We start from the raw sequence: 26,863 nt of genomic DNA, 5'->3' as shown, positions 1-26,863 counted from the left end.
ACAAAGACAAGTGCTGCAGGAAAGGGAGCGACCCTGGCAGCCCTTTGCCCCTCTCCGGAATCTGCTGCCACCCACGGGCACCCAGTGACTAAGCACCCAGCATGGAAAGCTATGTTCAAACCGTGGCAAAGAGAACCAGCGTGAATAACAACCCGTAGGAGGGCACACCGCTAGTTAGTACACAGTTGACATTTAGCTGTGCCACCGATAAGTCAGGGCAAGGCACCCGAGTCAGGATGTAAATAATGACAACTCTCTTCTCAAGGAGGCAACTCTTTTGTGGGCTGATGTACACATCTCTCAAGGATTCCAAAAGTCATGCGGCTTTATGAGTTAGGCGAAAACAGGGCATTCTAACTTAATCCAGATGGTGAACTAAAATGGGAAGAGTCTCTTGGATTCAGGAGATTAGGAACATGGCTCAAGCCTGAATCCATTTTTGCATGCTGTGCCTGCATCATCTTCACCACCGTCATCATCATCATCAATCTCAGTAAGCATACATTAAGCACTGACTGGACGCTCCAGCTGGTAACCGGAGGTGAGACACTCTAGCTTCAAAGGGTTTTTATGATCTGGTAAAGGGAAACTGAACTGTATTTCGTTGCAAAGAACAGGAAGGGCACATACAGAAAGTGACCTACTTTAGACAAGCCACGGCGAGGAAGAAACACCATGGAAGGGGTCGGGGTAGCAATGAAAGATGAAACCAGGGAGGTGGGTGGATGCCAGCTGCACGAGGGGTTGCGTGGAGCTAGAACACTGATATGCCGAGCCAAGGAAGACAGAGGATGCAGACTCACTGAAATCATGCCAGTTGTGACCTGGAAGCACCTGCATTTGACCGGACAACCTGAAGGAGTACTTCCAGTACGCGCATGCTGCTGCTGCGTGTATTTTAGCTCAGAGGCAGGCTCTTGTTTCCTTTTGCAAAAGCATGCGCCTGCTTGTTAGGCACAGTGAACTTGAGGGAGGTGACGGCTAGGGATGGTTCCTTTGAAGTCTAAGAATGTGAGAGCAGGAAAGAACCAGGGCAGTAAGAAGCCGGCCTAGCTGAGGTGAGGAAGGGCATGTACAGCCAGCTCCCACTCTGTCAGCATGTCCCGAAGGGGAGTTTGTCTCCACCTTTTTATGTCCATTTTAATTCTTCACTGTTGTTCAGGGACAACCTTGGCCAGATTCCCCACTGACATTTTTATTCCAAGTCATTACCTAAATCCTGGTAAGTGGAGGCTGTGGGGAATGATGACAGACCCACACCCACAATGGTGCTAAGGGCACGGCTATGATCTCGGGAACCTCGGGGTCACTGCGGGGTAACATCAGCTACTAACTCCAGGAGGGAAATGGGAGACTGTAATACTAATACTAAAAATACCAAGAAGTATTTGTGAATTAGCACATAATCTGTCCTGGGTACTCTTACCACATGGGCTTGGGATAGACAGTGGACTTCTTCTCATCCTTATTTCCTGATCTATAAAAGGTAGAATCCTGTTACTATGTAATGTCACATGGAAAAGTAATGTAACCCACCTCTACAGGCAGAAGTGGTGAATGTTGATGGGCTGGCAAAACTTCTATGACCCATGTCCTAGAGAAAGTACATGTGGTCCAGAATAGCTGCTACCTGTTACGACAAGGACTCTTCTCCAGCAGCTTTCAAGCCCAGTTGAATAAAGTCCATTCCTCATATAGGCAAGGGTCGTAAAGCTTGTCAATGTCATCTTTCAAGAGAGAAGACTGCTTGAAACAATAGCACAGAGTTCAGCACCAATCTGGAGGCTTTGCTAGAGTCAAAAGACTCCCAGGGGGCTGAGACTGAAACCCAAGGAGAGGGTAGAATGTAACCATCCCACTCAGCCACGCTCCAAGCCCTCGATGTAGATTGAGGGAGGCGTCTAGATGTGGTTCTGCCAGCACCGAGCCCTCTCTACTCATTCCACACACTACACAAGCCCAAGCAGGTCTCCGTAGCTAGCTAAGCTTGCCTTCTTCCTTCTCTACTCAGGCTATTTGGAAAATAGGCATAAAGCACACAGTCCCCGGACACAGGCGGCTTCCAAATGCTGGGCCTTTCTATCCATGGAAGGAGGCAGGATGCTGTAGTCTGGCAGGGCACATGATGACAAGGCCCATGCAGCCAGCCCCAGGTGGCTCTGAGAAATGCTCAGTGACTCGCGACATTAGCGGAGGCAAAGGGTCACGTCAGAATTGTTCACAAACAAGGCTTCAGGGCCTCTGACTATGCTTCTTTTGCTTGCTTTCCACTGGAAGGAAGGGCACTGGGGGCCGTCGGCAGGGGCATGAGGCTCAGTGGAGCACAAGAACCCAGACAGGGAGCTGTACTGCCTGGGTGATCAGATGCTGTTGAACCCCAGGGTTTCCCTCCAGCTGACAGTGCTCCCTACAGAGGACACTTAATACCCAGTTGGTCTGAACAAGGCTCCAGACATACATAATACAACCTGGCCTTTTGGAAATTTGGGCTTGGTTTGAAAAATTGGAACCAATTTCTAACAGTGAAGTTGCAAGAACAGTACAATGGATACCTACACACCCTTTATTTACATTCACCAATTATCATTAATACCATTCTATTCCATGTGCCTTCGTCTACATAGTGCTCTCTCTTCTATTTGTTTTTAAATGCAGTGTGTGTGTGTGTGTGTGTGTGTGTGTGTGTGTGTGTGTGTGTGTGTAAGCCAGCAGCCAGGACAACCCTGGGTATTATCCTCAAGAATGTCACCCATCACCTTTGAGGCAGGGTGTCTCATTGGTCTAGACCTCTCTAGGTAGGTCAGACTAGCTCACCTGCAGAGCCCTAGGGGTTTTCCTGTCTCTGTCTCACCAACACTTGGGTTACAAGTATGGGCCACTGTGCTAGGCATTTTTATATCTGTGCTAGGGATCAAACTCAGGCCCTCATGCCAGTACAGCCATTCCCTTAACAATTGAGCTGTCTCCTCAGACCCTGTGTGTGGTGGTGTTGTTTTTATTGAACCATTTGGATACTACATATGTCAGAAAAATGATCCCCAAGCTATTTCACAACTCCCTTAGTAACTTTACACTGATACAAAAACATTACTGCACATTCCCCAATGGTCTTCAATGCCCTTTATAGCTGTTTGGAATTTTGCTGGGTAAACATTGCACTTGGTGGCCATGTCCCATTAGCCTCCTTTAATCAAGAACAGTCCCCTTGACTGTTTTTGTTTTTCATGAAATTGGCAGATTTTGAAAAGTCCGGGTCAGATATCATGCAGAATGTCTCAATATCTGAATTCATTCACTCCCATTTCCCCTGACTGAAATAACAAGGTCTTGGTCAGAACCTTGAGTGACACTGTGCATTTCTTAGGACATCCAACCAGGAAGAACATCTTCCAGTTTGGGCCACTTGTAGGGAGGCTGAGTGTTGTGAGCGGATGTTTGTCTCCCTCTTCCCTTGAATTCACTATTGAAACCCCAGTCCCAATGTGATGGCATTAGAGTGTGGGGCCTTTGGAAAGTAATGAGGAGATGGGGGTGGAGGGCTCGTGGTGGGGCTAGTGCCCTTATAAAGAGTGAGAAAGCATGCTTGGTCTTTGTCATGTAGAGACACAAGAAGATGGCCATTTGTAAAAACAAAACAAAACAAAACAAAACAAAAAAACCAAAAAACCAGGATGAGGGTCCTGACCAGATATGCTGGTGCTTTGATCTTGGACTTGTTCCAAAACTATGAGAAATAGATGTCTGCTGTATAGGCCATTCAGGTGATAGCATTCTGTTATGGCATCTCCTACCAAGTCCTTGAATTTGCTCACCTGAGTAGGGCAACATGTATGTAATTGCTACTGAAACTCCACAGCAAACACATTTATCAAACAACAATATGCTGGCTGTGTATCCTCAAAACCACTGCAATCAAATCTTGACCTTTATTCAGGTTTGCTCTTCATGGAGGTTTTAGCATAACTGCTCTGAAATTCTGCTGTACCTTTGGAGGACAGGGAAACAGTACATGCACATTGACACCTTGGGAGCCCATTGAGGGCACAGAGAGTAGGAATACAAGCTGTAGGAAGGAGGTATCAGAGTTGGAAGCAGTAGGGTGGAGTCATTCAAACAGCCCTCACCTTTATACTGAAAGGAGTATGCCCCAGGAGTACTGAACACTCTCAGCAACCAGATCTTGGATTCTAAGTACTTTTTCTTACTTTAAAATGTGCAAACACAATACATCAACAGCAGCAGCAGCAGCAGCAGCAGCAACAACAACAACAACAAAACAAACTTCCATGAAGAAATGACTGAGGTACCAGGTGAGCTTTTGTATTCCAAAAAGAAAGGAAGTACCCAAGAGAAATAACAGTACACGGGGGGATTACATCAAAAATACATTGGAACCAGCTGGAAGAAACTCCCACTGCTGAAACTTGGGACAATTTGAGCATAGAAAAAGACAGTAAAAAGTGACTTATGAGCCCAAGCCAACACCCCAGCACAATGTAGGGAGAAGGAAATGGAAGCTGTTCATTCAGAAGATTAGCACGTGATGGAGATGAGGAATTACAGAGTTAGAACATGACCATTTTCCAGCTATTGGTGTAACCATGGATACCAACTCTACTTGGTGGAAGACTGCTGAAGCCTTCAAGTATTTAAATATCTAGTACCGAGTACAAACAAGAAAGATGCCTTTGGAGTGGAGGGGTCTACTGATGACACCTCCACCCGGAAAGCAAATGCAGCATCACTAGCAATGGATGGGATGGTCAGGTTGCATCTGAGGGTAAGTGGCTCCTGGCTGGCATCCCTACTCTATGCCAACCCAAAGGACCTGATTCCTCAGCTGCCACCGTCTGTCTTCCCAATCTGGCTCCAAACTCCACAGGCAATACTATGTTTAACAGAGATGACCCCCAGCTAACAACTTTGCCCTTAAACAAAGCAGTTTCTTTCACCTTCTCCCTGATGGCACCCCACTGACCAATCTACAACTGCCTGCCCACAGTGAAGGAGCCTGCGCCGAGCATCCCTGTAAACGACAGGCTATTCCTGTGCTCCATCACCAGCAGAGACAGCAAGTTCGTGGTTACTGTGAACACTGGGTGAGAAGACATGTGCTCTGTGTGTTCAACACACAACTGCCTGCCAATAAAGGAGAATTGAACCCCAAACCTGCACTACATGGCTCCTAAGGACTGCGAGGGTCATATCCCCAATTCTCTGACAATGGAGAGAAATGTCCACTTCTCTTTTGAAATCCTCTATGACACTGTACTTCTTAGACGTGTTCTGCACCTCTGCCTAGACAGCCATCCTTCTGTCCTCATGGCTCTTCTGTCACTCACCATATGAAGCTGCCACTTTGTTGTGTTCCAATTTCCTTGGAGATTAAAAAACTCCATCTTGGAGGGGAAGTTATTAGGATTCAGGATGTTCAAAGGGGAGGTGAAACTTTCCATCCTACAATCCAAATGCTCAAGGAAGTCCTTGAAACTGACCAGACTCACTAGGCCTATCCCTCCTCAAGTACATATAAACCATAAGGACACTTTCAGACTAGCCAAACTGCCTGAAAGAGTCTCAGACTAGCCAAGCTACTTGGAAAAAGACATTCTCCAACTTGTGAAGCTAAGCCTAACCCTATCCCTATCCCTCAGGTTGTATTGTACAGTGAGCTCCAGGCTTACAGCTTTGACGAGCTGTCATCCACATGGTAGGCTTTGATGATGTAGCTGTCTTTGAGTCATTTCTGCTCTCATAGGTAAACCCTCACTCATATTCCTATAAGTAACCACTGTAAAACTCATTGGTTCTTCAAGTTGGACTTCTGTGTATCTATACTTTGGTCTATTGTTGGTCCCCTATGTGGGGTGAATAAATGTTTGTTCACACAACACATCTGCAGCTTTCTTGAGCAGTCAAGGCATCTTCCTGCAAGTTCCCCCTGTACCTCAAGGGACCCAGTATGCCCTGTTATTCATTCCTTTGCATGTTTAACTCCCCCCTAAACATCACACGCTCCATGATCTGCTTCCTGTCTTAAGCATCTGAGTGCCCCTATGGTGGAATGTGCTCTCTAGGCGTGAAATGGACATTACCATCTTGTATCAGAGCAGTGGTGATTATCTGCAAGAGACCCTCAGGAAAGCAGACCTAATAACACTTCCTTATAGAAAGAATGGGGGTAGGGTCACAGGGCCCTCGTCTGAGATTATAGCCACTCCCTCTCTCTTGTACTCCCCTCTGGAAACTGACTATGTGATCTTATCTGGGACTTCAAAAAAATTGCAATGCCCAAATGCACCTGGTTTCCAGAGGCGCCATGGGAGGAAATTTAACCAAAGCAAGGATTTTATCTTTGCAGCTTTTAGAAGGCTTTCAATTATACTGGGGTGAGGCATCTCTGTGGTGCAGCTCTTTGGGGTTATCCACAGTCCTGTAAGTAAGCCCAAATAAACTCACTGGTCCACCAAGATGGACTTGGTTAGAAAGGCTCTTTAGATCTGTCATTGGTGCTGTCTGGGGTGGATAGACATGGTCTACAACTCTCCAGGAAAAGTCACACAATAGATGCTCAGAGAACTGGAGTATTCCAGGGAGCTAGGCCTCATTGCTTGAATTCTGCATTAAAAACGCTACGAGGAGGGGGAAGAGCACACAGAGGGAATGCTCTTTTAATGACACAACATGGTGGCCAGTCTGGGACCCAGAAGGAGAGACCCTGGCCCTGAACAGTGAGCTTCTTAAAGCCCAAGAGGAAGTTCAGAAGGGGAGGTCCATGTGTCACAAGGAGCCACAGTCCAGGAGAGAGGTATCCCGTCTCCCACCCCATGAGAACTAAGGTTAGAACATCAATCTCCATGCTACATTAACAAACTAAAGTATATGAGAAAATTACACTCTTTCTCAGAATAATATGTCTGTGGGAGAGACTTGTTCCTGTAACTGCCAGGAAGCAGGTGGTACTTCTCCCTCATTTACTTAAAACACTAAACTGAAAATTGCTTCTCACGAGGAATTTCTTTTATCATTCCATACCAAATAAAAAAAGTGATACAAGAATGTAGGAAACCTTTTAAAATCTCCGGGGGTTTGGGGGAGGGCACTCTTCTGATACTATTCAGCACCACTGCCCTGAGGCAACAATATAAAAATATACCAAGGAAGAGGAGGTCATTCCCACAAATGCCGCACCAATGTAGAGATTGAACTCCCCTCTGATTTCAAAAGGGTGATTTCCATCCCAAAGCAGAGCTCCCACTGGGAGCTCCTAAGTTACTTTGGAAATTATTTTCAACCTGAGCAATTCCACACAGGTGAAATGGGGACTGAGCTAATCTAGCAATTAACACAGCTGCTGGGGGAGGGGGTGTTCAGTTTAAATGCATTTTCTAAGAAATTGCTTGCATTTGGACCCTAAGCTCTGTTCATTGTGGTTTATTGCTCATATTTGCCTTCTCATTAAAGCCACGTTAATTCCCACAACCTATTTAACCCCTCCCTGGGAGTGCTCTTCCCTCCACCTTTCAAACACTCACAGCAGTCTCTTTCACCGGGTCTTTTCTTTTCCAGTGCCCTCCACATCCTGAGCACTTTCCCTGTAGTGTGCTATTTTGGGGCCACATAATTTGGAAGTTAATGACACTTGGATTTGGCTTGCTCTTTAATCCCTCTACGTGGTACCCTTTTCTCCCTGGTTTTAAGTCCCATGTGTGGATTTTCAAGAGCCTCCTGGAGTGCTGAATGCAAGTTTGGAAACTATTCATGGGCTTATTGTTTGTTCCAAAGGAGAGTCTATTCAATAAGAGAAACTCAGGGAGGGTCAGAGCCTAGGTGTTGAAAGGAAGAGCTGGGGTCTGGCCAAGTCCATTACCTTCCTCTCTGTGGCTTAGGGCAATTTTTTTCTCTCCTCTCCACACCCTGACTCACCTTGAAGCTGAGGGTAAGAATGGTTACCTCCTTGATGAGAGAGCGCCGGAGGAGTCAGCAAGACAAGGGACATAAACTACACAGTGCCAAGAAAGGCTAGGTACATCCAGGCCCTAAAGGAGGGGTAGCTGCTGTTGTCCCCAGGTTTCCTCAGGACAAACTGCCACCTGAACCATGCAGCAAGGAGGACGCACAGACAGGTGGGTGACAGGATAGAGCACCTGTCCCTGGAAAGACTGCTTTCCTTGGCATTCTCCAAGATACTTTGGAATACAAATGTGAGCTGGATGTCTTCTTTTTGAGACTGTCCAACACTCTAACTGGATGTGGTAGCACACACCTGCACTTAGGAGGCAGAAGCAGGAAGACAGTTGGAGGCCAGCCTGGACTACATAGTGAAATCTTGTCTGAAAGACCCAAGATCATAGGATGTACTTGCCTAGCATGTGCAAGATTCTAGGTTTGCTCTCTAGTATTGTTAAAATAATAAGACAATTTTCCAAGATATTATTACTAATTAGTTATTTCCTTGAGTTTTACTTTCTGAATTTAGGGTTGGATTCCCTTTACATAAATAACTGAATCTTAATTTACTTTGTTTTGGTTTTATGGAGTCGTGAATTCTCAGCAAGTGATCTCCCACTGAGCTATATCCAAGAACTACCTTAGAAATAGATTCCTATTCTTATTGGTACTATAAAAGCACCATTAAAGCATCTGCAGTTAAACTACCCATTTTCAGGAGCAAGCTACTTCATTTCCTTTTGCTTCAATTTCTTGATCTATAAAGCGAGGATCATAAAGTAAACTTCCTCACAGGTTTAAGTTAGACACAGAAAATACTTAGAAAGTAGCTTTCTGGCCTTTTGAAAAAGTCTCATGGCAACCTATATACTGTAGAAACTTCCTAAAATACAAATTACAAATATATATATATATATATATATATATATATATATATATATATATGGAGTTTAAGTGGAGTTTCCCTATGGTGGGGGTATAAAATTACAACTGCAAACCATATGCTACCAAATAAAACCTGTAGTACCTCTTTTTGAGTTATTGGTCTCACAACCCTGCCCAAAGATTACAAGCTACTTCAGTGTTCTTGGTTATCCTCCAGAATTTGGTAGTAAGACTCTGTTGCTGAAGACAGCACACAGTCAAGTCATAGAACACGGAGAAATCCAGCTGGTACTCAACTGGAACTTTCGCCCCTACCACCTAGTGGGCATAGTGCTGGAAGGTACTATGCGTGTTACTAGAGGAGAAGGGTAATTATCAGTCTCCCCAGCTGCAAACGTTGCAAACTACAATAACCTGACTGGCAAGAAGATACAGCTCCCAGTGCAATAGAGGCACACATTTGATAGGAGGAACCACCTACTTTTTATTTATTTATTTTTATTGGATTTAAGACCCACTCTGTGAGATGGAACCCATACCTGACACTGTCAATGAGATTAAGAATCTGAAGCAGGGGCTGGAGAGATGGCTCAGAGGTTAAGAGCACTGACTGTTCTTCCAGAGGTCCTGAGTTCAATTCCCAGCAACCACATGGTGGCTCACAACTATGTGTAATGAGATCTGGTGCCCTCTTCTGGCCAGCAGTCATACATGCTGTATATATAATAAATAAGTAAATCTTAAAAAGAAAAAAGAATCTGAAGCCATATAGATTTGAGGATACATAGGAAGATACTTACTATTACTCTCCTAAACATACATAACAATACAGCAACTCCTAATGACATACTGCTATTCTTACAGATCAGTGCATTGGTCAACCCTCATCAGAGAAGACTTTTCCTGCAGTAGGTGGCAGTTAGCACAGAAACTCACAACTCTTGCCCCTACTTCTTCCCTAGGTAAAGTGACAGCTTTGGTGACAGTATGGACCCCATAGAAGGGAAGTCTAGGTGAAAGCTATTGTCTTAAAAATACCCTCCATGAAGATATCCAGAATAACACCTCAAAATTCTTTAACTTCCCTGCATTCTGACTTGAGAGGACAGTTCTGGGGGAAAATATGCATATTTTTCAAAGAAAGAAAGAAAGAAAGAAAGAAAGAAAGAGAGAAAGAAAGAAAGAGAGAAAGAAAGAAAGAAAGAAACAGATAAAACCAACCAAGCAAACAAAAAACCCCTCTGAACTCTAAAGACTTTTCCAAAGTAAGCTTTTTTTCTGAATTCTTTCCATTTCCTTCTTTTCTTAAACAGATCTTTCCTGTGTCTTTTTTTACTCATGTATTTTGATGTTTATAGGTAAATACCATTAAAGTCAGTCTTTCCAACACTTATGATAGCTTAAAAGCCATAAATACAAATGGAAATATAAAACCCTTCCTGATACAATGATGAGTGGAAATGAAAGAGCTTACACATACTCCCCAAGAGCAAGGCGCTGACTGCTCTCTGAGAGTTAAAACATAAACCCACATGGAGGGTTGGGGTTTAGCTCAGTGGTAAACCACTTGACAGGCAAACACAAGGCCCCGGATTCATTCCCCGGTATGGCACAGAGAGCCTGGGACATGTTGAAGTCATAGGCTAGGTCCTAGGCCACCAAGATACCAGGATAACTTTATTGAAAGTATTGATGCACTAAAAGTGAGTCTGGAAAAACCAGAAGAAAATTCAGACTATAGCAGGGCCTGTCCACACACAGTAAAGAGTGTTACAGCCCATGGAGAAGAAATCTCCACCATGACAATTAGAGGCTGAGGGTTTAGAGGCAAAGGCGTTCCTTTTGGTGTCCCACTTATTAATTCTGCAATGCTATAAGCTCTCCAACTCCCTGTTCCTTGTCTGGAAAATGAGGTTAATAATCAAGTGTAGAGAGGAGTGAATATCATATATGAAGTTCCTGACATCACACCTGACACACAGAAAGCATGGGAGACATTCAGTGGCTGTATTATTTCTGAGGTGGGTTTTCAGGTCATAACTGTCCAAGGCCACTGAGTATCAAGATCCTCCACCTATCTGTCCTCCCTGGCCCAGTTTTGGTCTTACCATTAGCATTTTGATCAGTTGGCTGTCCTGTCCCAGGCATGGTGGGAAGAAAATGGTAACCATGCTGTCAGAACACCCACGTCTGCAGGTTGGTTTAGACTTTACATGACATTTGAGTATTTGGAAATCCTTGTGTACAGAGCATTCTCATAGGATGTATTAATTAGTGGTAAACGTGACAATGAATCTCCTGGATGATGCCTTACCTGTGACATGGAGCTTCTCATCAGTGACCTCGGCCTTCAGATAAATCCTCCCCCTCTTTTCTGTATGATCCATTCCACAGAGGCTAGGGACGTTGATAACGCACTGCTTGTGAACATTCATGTCGCAGGCTGTGAATCAAAAAAGCCAAGGGTGAGGCTGGCCATATGGGCTCACATCACTGCCTCCATGTTTTGGTATCTGAGTAGAAGTGGCAAGTTCTCCTCTAATGTGATAACTTGCTATAATGTTTCCGGTGATATGAACTGTTAGCAGATGTCCCTTCCCGCACAGGCTTCCTTCTGTGAGTGACAATAACCTTAAAATATCCATCTTATCTTTATTCAGACTCTACACAGCAAAAGAACCCACGTTGTTCTTCTGTGACTTTTTAAAATAGTTAAAATCTACACAGGTAAATGTGGACAGAGCTCAGACTAACTACTTAATAGTTTATATACACATGGGTATGCAACATGCAAATTTATTACAGAGGATACTTTTTTTTTTTTTTGTCAGAGAATTCCTTCTGCCTTTCTGAGCTGGCCACTAAGAAAGTAGCAATCTGTGGGCTGAGAATAGGAAATTAAAAAAAAAATTAAACTAAAAAAATTTCTTTCCATCAAATAACTTGGTATTTTTGAAAAGGTGTAGGTATGTTGCCCTAAAAAAAAAGGAACTGATGTTTGATATTTTAAACCTGTCTTCAAATATTTAAATATTAATCCAAGTAAAACAAATACATGCCTGGCATAAGCCATTCCTTACGCTGACATTATGTAGGCGAGGATATAAAAAGATCAGTCTTATTTCTGTGAACCAAAGAAACCCTGAGAAGGAACCCCAGGGCTGACTACAAACACAAGGCTGTGTAGGTGTGCTGACTCCGCCCTCTTCCTACCTCGGGCTTCCTAGACTCCTCACCCACACTCCCTGGGATGTTAACAAGAACCTGCAATGTTCCAGGCAGGGCCAGACTACCCCTTTCCTTCTCAGTGTTTAATCCCAACATGCTAATATTTCTTTTGTTTTTTGAAAAAGTCATAAAAAAGACCCATTTGCTACAATTAAATACTGAAAACTGGATAATAACACAAGAAAAAAGATAAGCAGTGGTTTCACAGATGTGGATTCCCTTCAACTTCTGTTCACAAAGCTCCCTGTTCAAGACGCTGTGTAGGCCTCTCTTAGCCAAGAAGACCCCTGAGAATTTGAGCTATTTTTTGTCAGTTGGGTTAACCAAGCCCTAGCTATCTTCAGGTACCTGGGCACAAGTGAAATTTAAGGGTGATAATGCCAGGGCCTCAGAAGGACTGTGGGTAACATGGAGGGTGTGTGTGTGGTGAACACACACCGGGGTGCGCTCTGGTTTTGGCTCTACTAGGAACTGGCTTTTTACCTTGGGAAGCTCATTTGCACCCTCGGATCCCATTTCTGACCCTACAAACCCAGGGCTGATGACACAGTGGTGGCTAGCTTTTCCCCACCAGACAGAACTGTGCACAGACTACAGTCAGACAACAGACAAGGTGTGTACAGGAATGGCTGCATCTCTGCTAAGGTAGGGTTGGGATTCTGATGCCATCAGCCCATTCTCCTCCTTACAGGAGGGACCCTAGATGCCCCAAAGACCAAGGAAAAAAGAGCTAAAAACAAACAAACAAACAAACAAACAAACAAACAACATAAGCAATGGCTTGGATCAGTGGCTTTCAAGATTGTTTAGTGATAGAGACCACGTTTTCCAAATGAAATCTAAAGCAGAATCCTAATATATTAAACCAGATGGATGCTGTTGTCAAAAGTTTATTTACTAAATTCAGATTTATGCAGATAATTTATTACAAAGACATTCAAGGGTAACCAGGCCACAAAACCCTAAATGAGTGGTTTACGAGGCTAATTAACGTCTGCTATGGTGGAAATGCCTCCCCAAAAATTTGTGTGCTGGGAAGTTCACCCCCAAAATTCCTAATAATGGCAATTGTAGGTGGGGCCTTTGGGAGGTAAGCAGTAGTATATGCGGTCATGAGTGTGGTTGAGAGGGAGTCCCATGGTGGCATTATGGCTTTAGAAGTAGAAGAGAGATCTCAGCTAGCATCTCAGTCTAGCTTTCCATGAGAGGCCCCCCCGCCCCATGTTCTGATGTAGCAACAAGGCCTATACTACATGCTGGTGCCTGTCCTTGGATCTCTCAGCCTCCAGAATTCTGAGATGAAAATGAAACCCTCTTCTTCATAAAGTACCCCATTTCAGGTAATTTTTTTTTTTTTACAGCCCCAGAAAATGGGCTAGAAAGCATCTCAGGCAATTTATCTGTTTCTGCATTGAATTAAAATGACACAGCACCCAGAATCCTTGCTTCATCCAGAAGAGAATATGCAAGTGGGAACAGTATGGAAGAGCACACCTCCTCATCCAGCAAACTTCTCAGTGGAGTGCATATGATGGGGGCACTTGATGGCAAGTTCCACCTTCTGAGTGGGGCTGGCAATATAAACTTCTCAGTCTTACTAACTCTGTCAAGGTTGACACGTATATATCACACACGTGAGTGTTCATTTTCGCTCCATTTTTTTTACACTTATTAATTGTGCTAGTGTGTGTGTGTGTGTGTGTGTGTGTGTGTGTGTGTGTGTGTGTGTGTGTGTGAAGGTCAGTGGACAATCTGTAGGAATCTGTTCTTTTCCATCATCATGGGGATTCCAGAGATTGACTCTAGGTTGTCAGGCTTGATTGCAAGCATCTTTACCCACTGGACCATCTTTCCAGCCTTGCTCCAAGTTTTAAAATAGCTAAAAAATACATTTACAAATATACTTAGGATTACCATTTTTAGAAACACTGAAAATGATGTGTTTGGAATCTGAAGGTTTCTTGAAGCACAGGAGCTGCTGGCCTGGATGATAAGGCCATTAGCCTGCACAGCTGGGTAACCTGAACAAACCCTGGGCTCTGAGAGACTCTCCACAGCTCTAATGTTCATATACCCTAACTTATGCAAAACACTGTGTTTTCTCCATGCAGGATACAAAGCTTTGTGGTCAATCTAGTCTTTAGGAATAAATGAGAACACGCTGGTGTTTTCCTAACACTTATTAATACGGGCTTGGTAGCTGCCTTTTCATGCCCTAAAAGTATACATTTTTATTCAAGCATCTAGCATAGGCAAATTCGTCACTCGAGAATTAGCAAAGTAGAAAGTGTCCGAGGCTAGTTTTTCTTGCCTTTTGGTATTGGATAAGGATGTACACAGGACTGAGGAGGAGGAGGAGGAGGGAAATGGCATCCTGTCCTTATGCCAGTGGATCTCTGCGATGCTATGCCTAACTAGACTGCTGTAGATTCCATCAGTTTGTCAACGGGCAGGGTGAGTGAGCTCAGGATGCTACCCTGATTTTCATGCTCACTTTAGCTTCAGTTTTAAGGAGAAGCCTGCTGGATTTTTCCACAGTCCACCCACTAATTAGAGACATAGGAAGATAATGACTATGGTTGCTTAGCTTATTTTGAAGCCAACCAAATGTGGAATCTGGAGGTGGGGAGTCTTCTGTTGGGTTTGACTAGCCTGCATTTTACAGGGATTGAAGATTTCTACCACACAGACACACAGTCACAGACATACAAACACACACTGAAGAAAGGGACAGTACCCACTAACTTCATTTATAAACCAAATAACTTTGGGGGGTGCTCAAAGTTAGACAAGTAAGTAGTTTTAATAAACCAGAGGAGAGAGCAAGTCACCATTTTTTGAGCCTGGTCTTTATCTGAACCAATTTTCTGTTGGTGACCTGCTGTTGAGGAGTTTCTGAAACCTTGGCACTGAGCAAACCCAGACACGAGCTGCAGATCCTGGCCATCTACTGGAAAAGAAAACTTACTTACTGTCACATTTCATGCCTTGGTGGATAAGTCCGTACAGCAGGGACCCGCAGTGGTCACAGAAGGTCGGGCTTCCATAAGTGTGGATTTTGAATTTGTGCTTGCTCCTGGGGTCCTGGAGGGAGAAGAACAACACTCATTTCAGGTATGAAAGGGCTGTGGTTTTGGTTAAGCCAAGCTCATGCCCTGTTTTCATAGCACAGTTTGGCTAGTTCCAGGCTGTATATTGTTCCCTAGAGTCAGAGGAGTGTGTGTGTGTGTGTGTGTGTGTGTGTGTGTGTGTGTGTGTGTGTGTGTGTTTTAACACAGCATATACTCATGCTCCCTCACTTTAAAGTGTATAATTTGTACATCGCCAATGCCAAGGTTTCCATGAAAGCTGTCACCTGAAGCTTCCCATCATCAAGGTCTGGAAGGGGGCATGTCGGTGCTTTAAACCATTGTTGTCCCTGTCCCCTCACACTTAGTAGGGCTGTGGCACAGAAGAGAAAGTGTCTGGTATCCTTGTGAAGCTGAACTGAATGACCTGGGATCTGGATTCTTTGGGAAATCTCTTGTCTTCCAGAATCCTGATAGGCTGCGGAATCAGATGCACCCTGAGATTGACGGGGCCTCTGGATTATGTACTCTCTTCAAAGATTCTGTGCATTTGTCTGGGGGAAATGTCAGTGGTTAGAGGACAACCAGGAAGCCACGGGGGCGGCCCTTCCCCAAGCATAGCTGCAGGCTCATTGCTCTCTAGCAGACTAAACAGTGTGAGGGTGCAAGCAGAAAGCTGTTCTGGGTTCCTGTTCTTCAGCTCACAGATCGATACATAGAAATGATATACAGCATGACACAGTGAGTCAGGGGCCTGGATTCTAAAGTCTCTGGCTGGATTTTGATACATCTCAGAAGCATCAGTTTGGATAAATGGCTTGTTCTTCCTGTCTCATCTGCACTGGGAAGTCAGTACCACCTAATTTATGTAGTTGTAATAAGAACAAAACAAGCCAACCTTTGTAAACTGCTTAGAAGTACACCCTAGTAGAAGGCTGTCCAAATGCAGGGTGAGTGTGCAGGGGACAGAGAAGAAAAAATTCTGGCTGCTGGTTCTAGCTGCTGCTTCTTCCTCCTCCTCCTCTCCTCCTTCCTCATTGTCCTCCTTACCCTCCTCTTCTCCCCCTCCACATGTAGTCCAGGCTGGCCTTGAACTGTCAATCCTCCTGTCTCAGTACTTTTCAACTCTTCAGTGTTGGGACTAAAGATTCATACCACCACACTCAGCCCCCAGCTCCTTCATGGAGAGGGTTGAGCAAAAAGATCTTTGTGTGCTGTTTGAACCGCAGACTAACGCCATACTCTATGTGAACATACAGGTCTCATCCTCATGAAACACTGTGAGAGTACAGAGGGGCAAAGTGTCAGAGGAATAGTGTCAGAGATGGGAGTCCCATGAAGATCCATTAAGCCTGGGCCTCTCCTGGAGGCAAGTGTTGCTCACATGCAAAGAGCCCCAAAGAAAGACATGATAGGCTTTTGACTTTCTAAGGCACCTGGGCACCAGAGGTCTAACAGATTCCAAAGGTGAGTTTGGTTTTATAAGAGTCTCCTTTTGGTTGGCTTTGGAATCCAGAACCCAAGCTGAATATATCCCAAATGAATGGTTATGAATCCTTTTTAGAGGCATAGGTTGGAAAATTCTGGAATGTTTTAATCATGAAGAAAAAATTTAAAGGACAGCAAGCCAAACACTCACAGATGTGTCACTAGCTGTGATAAAGGTGAGCATGTCTCCTTGTCCCTTGTTATAATATTGTTACCCTCCTTTTACAGAGATGGTGATGACTTCCCCAAGGCTACATGGCTCATAGATGTTGGAGCTGGGATCTGACCACCTGATTCATACTATGCAAATTTTCAGATGTCTACCCAGAATGAGGCCTGGTTTTTACCTTAACTTCTTAACTTCTAGAGCTGTACCTCATTTTTTTTTTTTTTTGAGGGAGGGAGAGGTACAGATATACCACCTGCTTTTGAAATAAAATATTCTTGGAATACAGCCACACTCATTCAGTGACATGGTTCCTGTGACTACAGTGGCAGAGTTGAACACTTGTACCAGAGAGGAAATGGGCCACAGAGCCAAACATATTTACTACCTAACCACCATAAGGAATGTTTGCTCATCCTAGCTTTAGGGCAACAGGTTTCACACAGCAGGGTATCAGCCAGCGTGATCATAAATACAGGGCCTAGATGTCCCCACAATCAGAAACCCTGGAGAGGGGCTCCCATTGTGGTCCTCCCTTCCTCCTCCCCCATCTCCCATTCTTTTTGGATACAGAATTTCACTATGTAGTGCAGACTGGCCTCAAACACAAGACTCTTCGTTAGCTTGCTGAGTAGTGAGATTGCAGGTATATGGTCACTTGCTCTGTTCCTGAAGATTATCCCAAGTTTAGAAGACTGGGAATTGCTGCTTTAGAAGGCCATGTGATAGACAGTGGGGCCTGACAGCAGCCACTGAATACATGTGTTAATGGCCAGCAATATTATTTTATCCTGAATTCATTCATTCATTCATTCATTTTGTGTGTAGTGTGCTTGTGCCTGTGAGTGTGAGCACGCGCCTGTGAATGCCACCTTGCGTGTGTGAGGGTCAGATGGCAACTTCCGGGAGTTGGTTCTCTCCTTCCACCACGTGATTTCCCGAGATCCAACTCCAGTCTTCAGGCATAGAGCAAGCACCTTATCCACTAAGTCATCTCACTGGCTCATGGTTAGTAATGCTTTTGAAGGAACCCACTCTCTGGCCTTCTAAAGGCCCCTCTTGCGTTCTAAAATATCTCATGTCCTTGTGGGAGTATTTTCCCCAGCTAGTAATGGCTCCGACGATGGAGTGAGGAGCAGCCTCCGACATCGGAACAGCTGATCAGTTTCTCTGATGTCTGCGACGTGGGGCAGAATGCTGCAGGATCAGGCCAGCATCAGCACCAATTAGCTGGACCCGTGTTGACAGTGAAGGTTGTGTCCTCCAATGTGGAGTGCGAGGAAGCTGCCGGGGGTGGGGGGAAGAGAGCAGCCAGGTCCCCTGCAGAAATGGGGCATCAACAACTGACAGGAAATCAGGAGTGGCGGCTCACTCCGAACCCTCCGGAGGATGCAGGGGCAGCAAGCCCTTGGGAGGCTGTCCTGCCAGTGACTGTCACACAGATTTTTGTTGACGTGGCACACGGGCAACAGGCCTCACTTTTCAGGAAAACCTAACTCTTACTCATCCGACACCCATGCGGCATCTCCAGGTTCTAACTGCTGGGAGATGTGGAAAGAGAGGAAGCCATTTCTTCTGCTTCCTGTGTATGGGTCTGGAGAGGCACCAAGTTCCAGAGCCCTTCACTATCCAAAGTACGTGTGTGGCCCTGGATCCTGCTTATGAATTATGGTGGCCATATGTGCTCATGCTAACTCCTGCAGCATATGAGCATATGCAAAAGGTCTGCAACCTGATGAGGGTTGGACAAACAGAAGGAGCTGTCTTGTATTAGCCATAGAAGTAAACTTCATGATGCCCAAGGTTTCTCTAAAATATTTTAGTGGCGTGGGCTGCAATGGATGCACCGGGAGAGCGGGGTGATTAGAGCCTTCACTGGCGCTCAGAATGGAGGCTGGGCAGGGAATGTTTCCTCAGTCCTGCTTCCTGAACTCCATGTCTAGCCCTCCCAGATAAACTCCGTGGCAATCACCCCACATGGTGAATTTGAAACTGTCTGGTGGTCCAGACTACGCCTTGCATGGTCCCAACTTAAAGGTCAAGATGATGCTATTGCCTGCACAGAAGAAGGGGGAGGCAGGAGCATGAAAACTCATCACCGGGTCGGAGGGGAGAAAATACCTTGTTAGCTAAACGGGACTCACCACGCTTCACAGAAAGCCGCCGGAGCGGAAACCTTCCAGGCTGTCTGTATTTCTGCCACAGCCACTGATGGGCAATGCGTTTTGCCTTCTCTGGGTCTCAGTTTCCTCGTCGGGATCCTGGACCATTATGGGTGGGATTAGGGTTTTGAGTGAGATTTTACAGAGCCCTGAGCTTGTCAGGAGGTGCCCAGTGCTGCTCAGGGTGGGGATAAGTGAGAGGTGAGGCTGTGCTAAAACTGAAGCTGGAAACAAAGGTACTAGATGGTCTCTTCAATATTGTCTTGATATTTAGAAAAAGAAAACACCAACAAAACCCTTTTTATATTGAAATCATTTAAGACTCACAAGAATTTGCAAAACCAGTACAGCCTGTTCCCGTGTGCTCTTCGCCCAGCTTTCCCCAGTGAGAACATCTTACATAAGCACAGCATGTTAGTGGAGTGGGGACGCCTTGGCTGCCCCGCCACCAGCTGACTGCAGGCATCCTGGGGTCTCCAGACTTTCTGTGCGTAATTACAGCACGAGGGCTTGCATTGTACAACATATGAATTAAATATACTGTGCACTGGGGAGGGAACACAGTCCTGTTTGCTGAGCAAATATCACCAACTTGGGTAGAACAACAGCCAAGGGCCATCTGCTTCCTGTCCACGAGATGCGTAATCGCTGGACCTCACGTGAAGGGGTTGAGGAGGGTGACTCCAAAGATCTAGTCAAAAGTCAGAGTGGAAAGTTTCTCTCTAAGTAAAGGAAATACACACTGTGTCTCAACCTCTGGAACAACGTCATTTTGAATCTCTGGCTGACCAAGGGCTCAGCCAAGTGTGCAGCCACTCTGGGTCACGGGGAGGTTGAAAGGAACCGGGCTGCCAGGTGGAGAGGTACCAGCCACAGAGGGAGCTGAAGCCTGAGTTAGTGTGCTTCTGTCTAAGTGTTGCAGGTCCCTGGGTCCTCAGCAGCATTGGCATTCTCTGTCACATCCATAAGCCTTGGTACCTTCATCTTCCAGCCGCACCCAATGTATCTCACCTATGCCCTTTCTTGTGATGGCTTCCACGGCCACTGCCACCAGGATTCTACCTGCTGCAGCTCATACAGGGGTAGTAAGAATGACCACTGTTTCCTTTCAGAGGACGGGGTCTCTCTCTCTCTCTCTCTCTCTCTCTCTCTCTCTCTCTCTCTCTCTCTCCCCAATCTCAAACAGAAGAAAGAGAGCTCCGAACTGACACTGCTAAATTAGTAACTGTGACAGAATCAAGACGAATACTAAGTTTTAAGTATGAGCTTTATCTCTGAGCTCTCTGGAAAGCAAGGTGAGCAGGCAACACAAACAGAGGAGGCGTCTCTGTGATTTCAACGCTGCCCAAAGGTCTGCCCAGCTCTCCTGTGATGTCCCTCTTGTCTCTTACATGGTACTTTCACCAACCATACAGCAAAGCAACTACATCTTAACAGAACTGCACTTTCACCACACTCGGCTCGAAGGTGCTAGAGCAGTGGTTCTCAACTTTCCCAATGCTGTGACCCTTTAATCCAGTTCCTTGTGCTGTGGTGACTACCCAACTGTAAAATTATTTTTGTTGCTACTTCATAATTATAATTTTGCTACTGTTATGAATTATAATGCAAATATCTGATATGCAGGATATATTCAACCCCCCAAAGGGGTTTTGACCCACAGGTTGAGAACTGCTGTTCTAGAGAAAACCATTCCATGGGTAAGGTGTAGTAAGCTTGGTCACAGCACACAAAGAAAGACCTGTTATAGAGTAAACTCCACTACGAACGAGGTTAGAAGTTCTTTCCTTTGAGTGAAACATGTGTAAATGTTCCTTTTAACTTCCTGAGGCAGCCTCTACTTGAAGGGAGTATAAAATCTTCTGTCCTGCATCACAGGCCTGATATTACGTTATAATAGACCAGGCAAATGCTTGACTCAGAAGTGTGTGTTGCATGTGTGGCTGCGTCAAAAACGGAGGCTTTGAGTACACTGCTTCTCATCAGCACAAAGGAAATCTCACTCACAAATCTAAATCTGGATTCCTTTCCAAAAAACAACTAATGGAAAAAAAAATGCAAGTTCTATTGAAAGCATCTGCTAGCCTGTATCTTATTTCTTAGTTCTAAAATATAGTAACTCAATCAGCTTTCCCTGGAAAGCCTTCTCAACAGCCCTATCAAGATGTTTCCAAGACTTCCTCCTCCTTCTCCATCATCATCATCTTCTGAAATCAGTTAAAAACAAGCCCTTAGTTCTGTACATCCTAGGTTCTTCCTTTCTGGACTCTATGTCTGTACGGAAGGCAGTGAGCTCTAGTTGTGTTTGCAATCTCAGTCTTCAAGGATGGAGAGTGGTCCAGCCACAGGTAGAGGAAAGCCTCTGGAGGAATAGATGCTCCCTGAGCTGCAGGAGGCAGGCAGCTGTTAAGGATGGAGATGAGGATGGCCTATACAAGCAGACACTTCACATGCCCTTCTCATCTGAGGAGTAAGGAAGGCCAGCTTTTGGTGTGTGTGTGTGTGTGTGTGTGTGTGTGTGTGTGTGTGTGTGTGTGTGATCCCATCCTGCATTTTCTACCCATATCTGAATTCCTCCCTCATGCCCTGGAGGTTTCTCAGAGAACACAAATGCCTGTCCTTGAAGGTCTCAGGGTCGGGCTTTCTGAGTTCCTGGGCCAGGCTGTTTTTAATCCAGTGGCGCTCTGGGGCGTGACTTCCTTGTGCAGCTCCTCCAAGCTGCTTCCTCTAAATACCAAGGAAAATTCCCTGTTCTCACCATCTGATGCGTTCTCATGAATCATACTTGGAAGTCAGGCTTGGGTCTAAATGTCACCCGCATGCTGACTGCATAGGCAACACCGAATACACTGCTCCAAGGGTAAAGTTGGCATCATTACTGTGAACTGAAATCCTTAGGAAGCTGGGCTTTTTCCTCTTTTAACTTCATGAGATGAAACAAAAAACCAAAAACAAAACCAAAAACAAAAACCTTATTAAAATTTTTGGTTTGTTAACAAAAGCTGCAGGTATTACCAAAGCCATGGTTATTACTGAAATCATTACATTCTGTCTCAACCTATAAGAAATGCTCAACTCTATAGTCTTTCTTAGAGGCTGGATCCCTCTCAATGGGAGCTTTAGGATGTACAATGCTGGCTAGGGGTGTAGCTCAGGGGTAAAGTTCTTGACCCCAGGACTGCAGGAGGATCAGAAGTTCAAGATCAACCTCGGCTACAGAGCAAATTTGATACCAGCCTGGGATACATGAAACTTGGTTGTAAACAAAACAAAATAAAACTAAACAAAAACAGAACTTTGTCTTTGGCCGGGCTGTTGTTCCTGTAAACGTTGCTTATTTATGAAAGAACTCTCATGTCTTGTGGCAGGAATTCATTTTGGTTTTATAAAGCGGCCTCATTTTGTTTTGGTGAATAACATCTTTAAAATAAATTAAAAAAATTCTTTTTAGATTTAGTTTTATGTTTATGAGTATTTTGCTTGCATGAATGTATGTGCATTACACACATGCCTGGTGCCTGTGGACATTAGAAGAGGGAGTTGGATTCCCCAGAACTGGAATTACTGATGGTTGTGAACCATCATATGGGTGCTGGGAACTGCTGGGAACTGAACTCAGGTCCTCTGCTAGAGCAGCAAATGCTCTTAACCACTGAGCCATCTCTCCAGACCCAAATATTAGCCATCTTTATAGCTGGGTTAACTTGTCAAATCAAGCTTCATTAGTAGGATTCTTAAGATTTATTTATTTATTTTTTTTTGCCCAGCTGAGCAAGGTGCTATCATCACATTTGAATCCACCAAGTCTTTAAAGTCCACATAATTCTCCACCAGCAAGGCAAATAACTACTAAATAAATTGCAATATACTTATAGTGTTGAGTACTATGCAATAGTTAAAGCAATTTAGCTAGCTCTTTGTGTAACAGCATGGACTGAACACCAGGAACTATTGTCTGACAAAAAGAGCGAGTCATAGCGTCACACATAGGCTAGAGTGACATTGATGTCAAAACCAGAAGCATAAACATGACCCTTCCCTCAGAAAACAATAGCAGGGCTTTTCTCTAGATAGATTTGTAAGTGAAATGCCTCCAGGAAGTACAGGCTTCAGAGCTGGAAGTGGAAAGGCACTTTGAACATTATCTGAGAAGATGTGGGGAACAAATGAATTCATACATTTTCCTTGCATCCCAAATGATGGTGAAGTCCTGCTGAATACATTTAGTTACATTTTATCTGGTTCACAAGATGTCATCTGCATGTTAGAGAAACTGAGGCACACTTATACCTGCAGTTTCTTAAGCAGCCTACCCAGAAGGTGCCAACAGGAGGTAACTCTGAGAGCATTCGGCAGCACAGTCTACATCTTTAAAAGGTTGTTATGGGGTTGGAGAGACAGCTCAGAGGTAGAGAGCACTTGCTACTCTCCCAGAGGATCTGTGTTCAGGTCTCAGCACCCATGCCAGGAATTTCACAGTGACCTGTAACTCTAGTTCCAGGGAATCTGACATCCTCTTTTGGCCTTTGCAGACACCCACATGCATGTGCACATACCTCACAGACACATAAAAAAACAACAACTCTTTTTTTAAAAAAAAGGTATAGAATGGCTGACATCTTCCTCTTTTGTATAGTGTATGTCCACACCATTTTTAGACATCGATATATGTATGTATGTCAATGTCCTATGCTTTATAAACTTCAAATTACCAAAGAATCATTGACAGTTTGTAGAACTCTGATATTAAAATATGTTTTAGATGTGAACATATTTACACAATAAAACCTAAGCACTATTCATTTGAAAATAAGCATACTTGCAGGGCAGTGGTGGTATATGCCTCAGAAAGCAGAGAGGCAGGTGGATCTCTGAGTTCTGAGTTCAAGGCCAGCCTGGTCTACAGAGTAAGTTCCAGGACAGCCAGGGCTACACAGATAAACTCCGTCTTGAAAAAACAATACGAAAGAGAAAAGAAGTATACTTTTTAGCTATGCTTCTTCATTTCTTTTTAAAATTGGCTGTACACCTACTATGTGTCAGTGGCACATACCAAGTGGGAAAGACTCAAGTGGGATCTTTGTCTCACTGAGGACAAGTTAATTTATGCTGTATAAACAACCACTCTAATGGCTAAACACAGCACTTCTTTCTCTTCCCTTTGAGATCTTCCTGACAGAAGAGCCCCTAACAGGGTAGACCCAGGTCTTCTTGCAGAAGATAGAGAAAGGGCAATATTATTCAAAGCCTCTTTTCATCCCTCACCTAAAAATGGTGCCATCATTTCTCCTGTTTCATTGGCCCAAGTAAGACACACGGCAGAGCTAGAAGTCAACAAAGCAGAGCATATAAAGCTTCTTCCCCAAGTATGGACAACAAAGATTTTGAACAATATCACCCACTCCTCACAAAGAACCTCAGCAGGTTCAGTCCCAACTTCCATTCTCTGCTAGTTGGCAGAGAACCACTGAATGGGCTCTGATGTCCAGCTTGGGGGCTGAAGTCCAACTGAAAACAGCCCTAAATTGGTGATGCCAAGAGAAACCATCCACCATTCAGATACCATGAGTGAGCACAGCAGCAACAACCCACGTCCACATCGCCTGCCTTACCACATCATCCACTTCTCACTCATCTACCAGTGGCTCCAGGGCAGGAGCACCTGCTGCTCGTGGGGACTGGGTTTGGTGATGGGATGGGATGACCAAGGGATGAAGGGGCAAATGCTGTGTGGGCTGGACCACAATCAGGGCAGAGGAAAAGAAGAACAGGAAAACAATGCAGGAGGCAGTTTCACCTTGGGCACAGCCTGACTCTCAGTGTGTGTGCGGGAGGCTCTGCTTCCTGGGAGGAGGTAAATGTCACACAGCAGGACTCAGGATCCATGGGCCTCTTACAGGTGAGGGAAGAAAGGGAGGGAGGCAATAAATACAACATTGCACACATACAGCTTTATTTCCCTACACTGTAATACTCGCAGTTCATGGGAGATTTTTATTTAGAAAATAAATTTATTTGTTCTCATATTTCTATATTGAGTCCTCCAAGGAAAAATATCATTTATATATTATAATTCTTTTCCCATTTAGTTAAGTATGTTGATTACTTTACCTAGGCTTATCATAACCCATAATAGTAATTTTTATTAGGAAAGTATCATATTTAAATGCCATTAACTTTTTTAAATTTGGAAGTAGCATTGGATTTATAAGTTACAAGAACTATGTAAAGCAGTAGTTTTCAACCTTCCTAGTGCTTTGACCCTTTAATACAGTTCCTCATGTTGTGGTGGCCCCCAGCCATATAATTATTCTCATTGCTATTTCATAACTGTAATTTTGCTGCTGTTATGAATCGTAATGTAAATATCTGATAATGTAGGATATCTTATATGCAACCTCCGTGAAAGGGTCGTTCAGCCCGCAAGGGGTCTCAACCCACAGGTTGAGAACTGCTGATACAGAGCATTACAGGGATGCTCTGACCTGATTTTCTCCAGTGTAGGGTTAGAACCAGAAGCAGGTATTGGTGTAATGCTATGGACAGGCTTCGCACAGACTGCATCCCACTTATTCTGAGCAGAGTTCCATGAGGCTTGAGATGCAGGGCTGCTCATCACTAGTTCCTATGCCCTTCCCTCTTCCAATTATGCATTCCTACCCCTAACTCATGACAACCATGGCTCCGTTCATTATTAAAGTTTAATAGCATTTTTAAAAAGCACCAAATAATGTCTATGCTAATTACAGATTTGTTTGGCTCCAATGTTATGGCTTGAAAATAAAATAAAATAGGAATACAGGAAGCATCCTAATTACGCAGATCCATGCCAGCCCTCTACAATTTGTGTCTTAAAACATTTATGGCCAAGTTTATAAGACTATCTGAGAATAAATCAGAGATAAATGGAAATACACTTACTCATGAATCTCTAAGATTCCATCATCTTTGCTAATCTATAAAAGACAGAGCAGAGTCAGGTCATTGTGTGAGAAGTCCTGCCACCAATTCAGTGATGGTCAGGGGCAAGTTTTGAAGTCCAATATATTGTATTTGCAAGACAACACTTCTGAGGTTTGATGCTTATTTCTGTCATACCTGTGAAGTAAATACTAGTTGCAAAAAGTTTGCTTGTATGTCTTTTTTTTTTTTTTTTTTTTTTTTTTTTTTTTTTTTTTTTTTTTCTGAGACAGGGTTTCTCTGTGTAGTTTTGGTACCTGTCCTGGATCTCACTCTGTAGACCAGGCTGGCCTCAAACTCACAGAAACTTGCCTGGCTCTGCCTCCCGAGTGCTGGGATTAAAGGCGTGTGCCACCACTGCCTGGCTTGTATGTCTTACTAATAGTGTCCAGAGGTTCCCCAGCAGCTGGAAATTGACATATATAGAGGAGACAGAAGGTGCAATCCTGTCTTTTGAGACTGGAAGTCCAATGGGCAAGATTCTTTGCCCAACAAAGCTGTTGATCAGTCTCTGGCTAGCTCCCCCGCACTACCCACTTATAACTACAAGAGAGATGCCACTTCTTGGTAGTATCTGATCTTTTTTGCTTTAACCTCATTTTTAAAAAATGTACAGTTTATAGTAAAATATTAATTATTCCAATTTTTAAGTTAACTTTCAATTGTTTACTCATATGTATATTTATATAGGCAAATTATATTCATGGCAAAAACTAGATATAGTTTTGCTGAATCTGACAAAGGCATAGCTAAGTTGGAAGAAACTATAACATTTTGGTATATTTAATTTAACAAAGATGTGGGAGACAAGAGCAGGGGGTAGAGTATTTTCTAAGGAATCATGCTTAGTAGACTGGCCTGGGCTTTGCTTAACCTAACAGTTCAAATAAAGTTGTTTCTGTCACTATAAAGCAGTGTCCCATCTAACCATGTGACATTTTGTGTACGGATGTACT

At 44.1% G+C, this 26,863-nt stretch overlaps 1 protein-coding gene across 1 annotated transcript in view; it reads right to left on the bottom strand.

Annotated features, from left to right (window-relative positions):
* The window catches only part of Prkca (protein kinase C alpha), a 403,981-nt gene that overhangs the window by 114,690 nt on the left and 262,428 nt on the right, over positions 1–26,863 (bottom strand). Inside the window, exons 4-5 of the mRNA XM_028865238.2 lie at positions 15,036–15,147; positions 11,150–11,278 (exon numbers count right to left, since the gene is read on the bottom strand). Of these exons, the coding sequence (XP_028721071.1) occupies positions 11,150–11,278; positions 15,036–15,147 (241 nt within the window). The remainder of the gene's footprint in view (positions 1–11,149; positions 11,279–15,035; positions 15,148–26,863) is intronic.

The sequence above is a fragment of the Peromyscus leucopus genome, chromosome 8b (genome assembly GCF_004664715.2).
Source record: "Peromyscus leucopus breed LL Stock chromosome 8b, UCI_PerLeu_2.1, whole genome shotgun sequence".
Lineage (NCBI taxonomy): Eukaryota > Metazoa > Chordata > Mammalia > Rodentia > Cricetidae > Peromyscus > Peromyscus leucopus.
The sequence above is the reverse complement of the archived record's forward strand: the minus strand, read 5'-3'. Positions and strand labels throughout refer to the sequence as shown.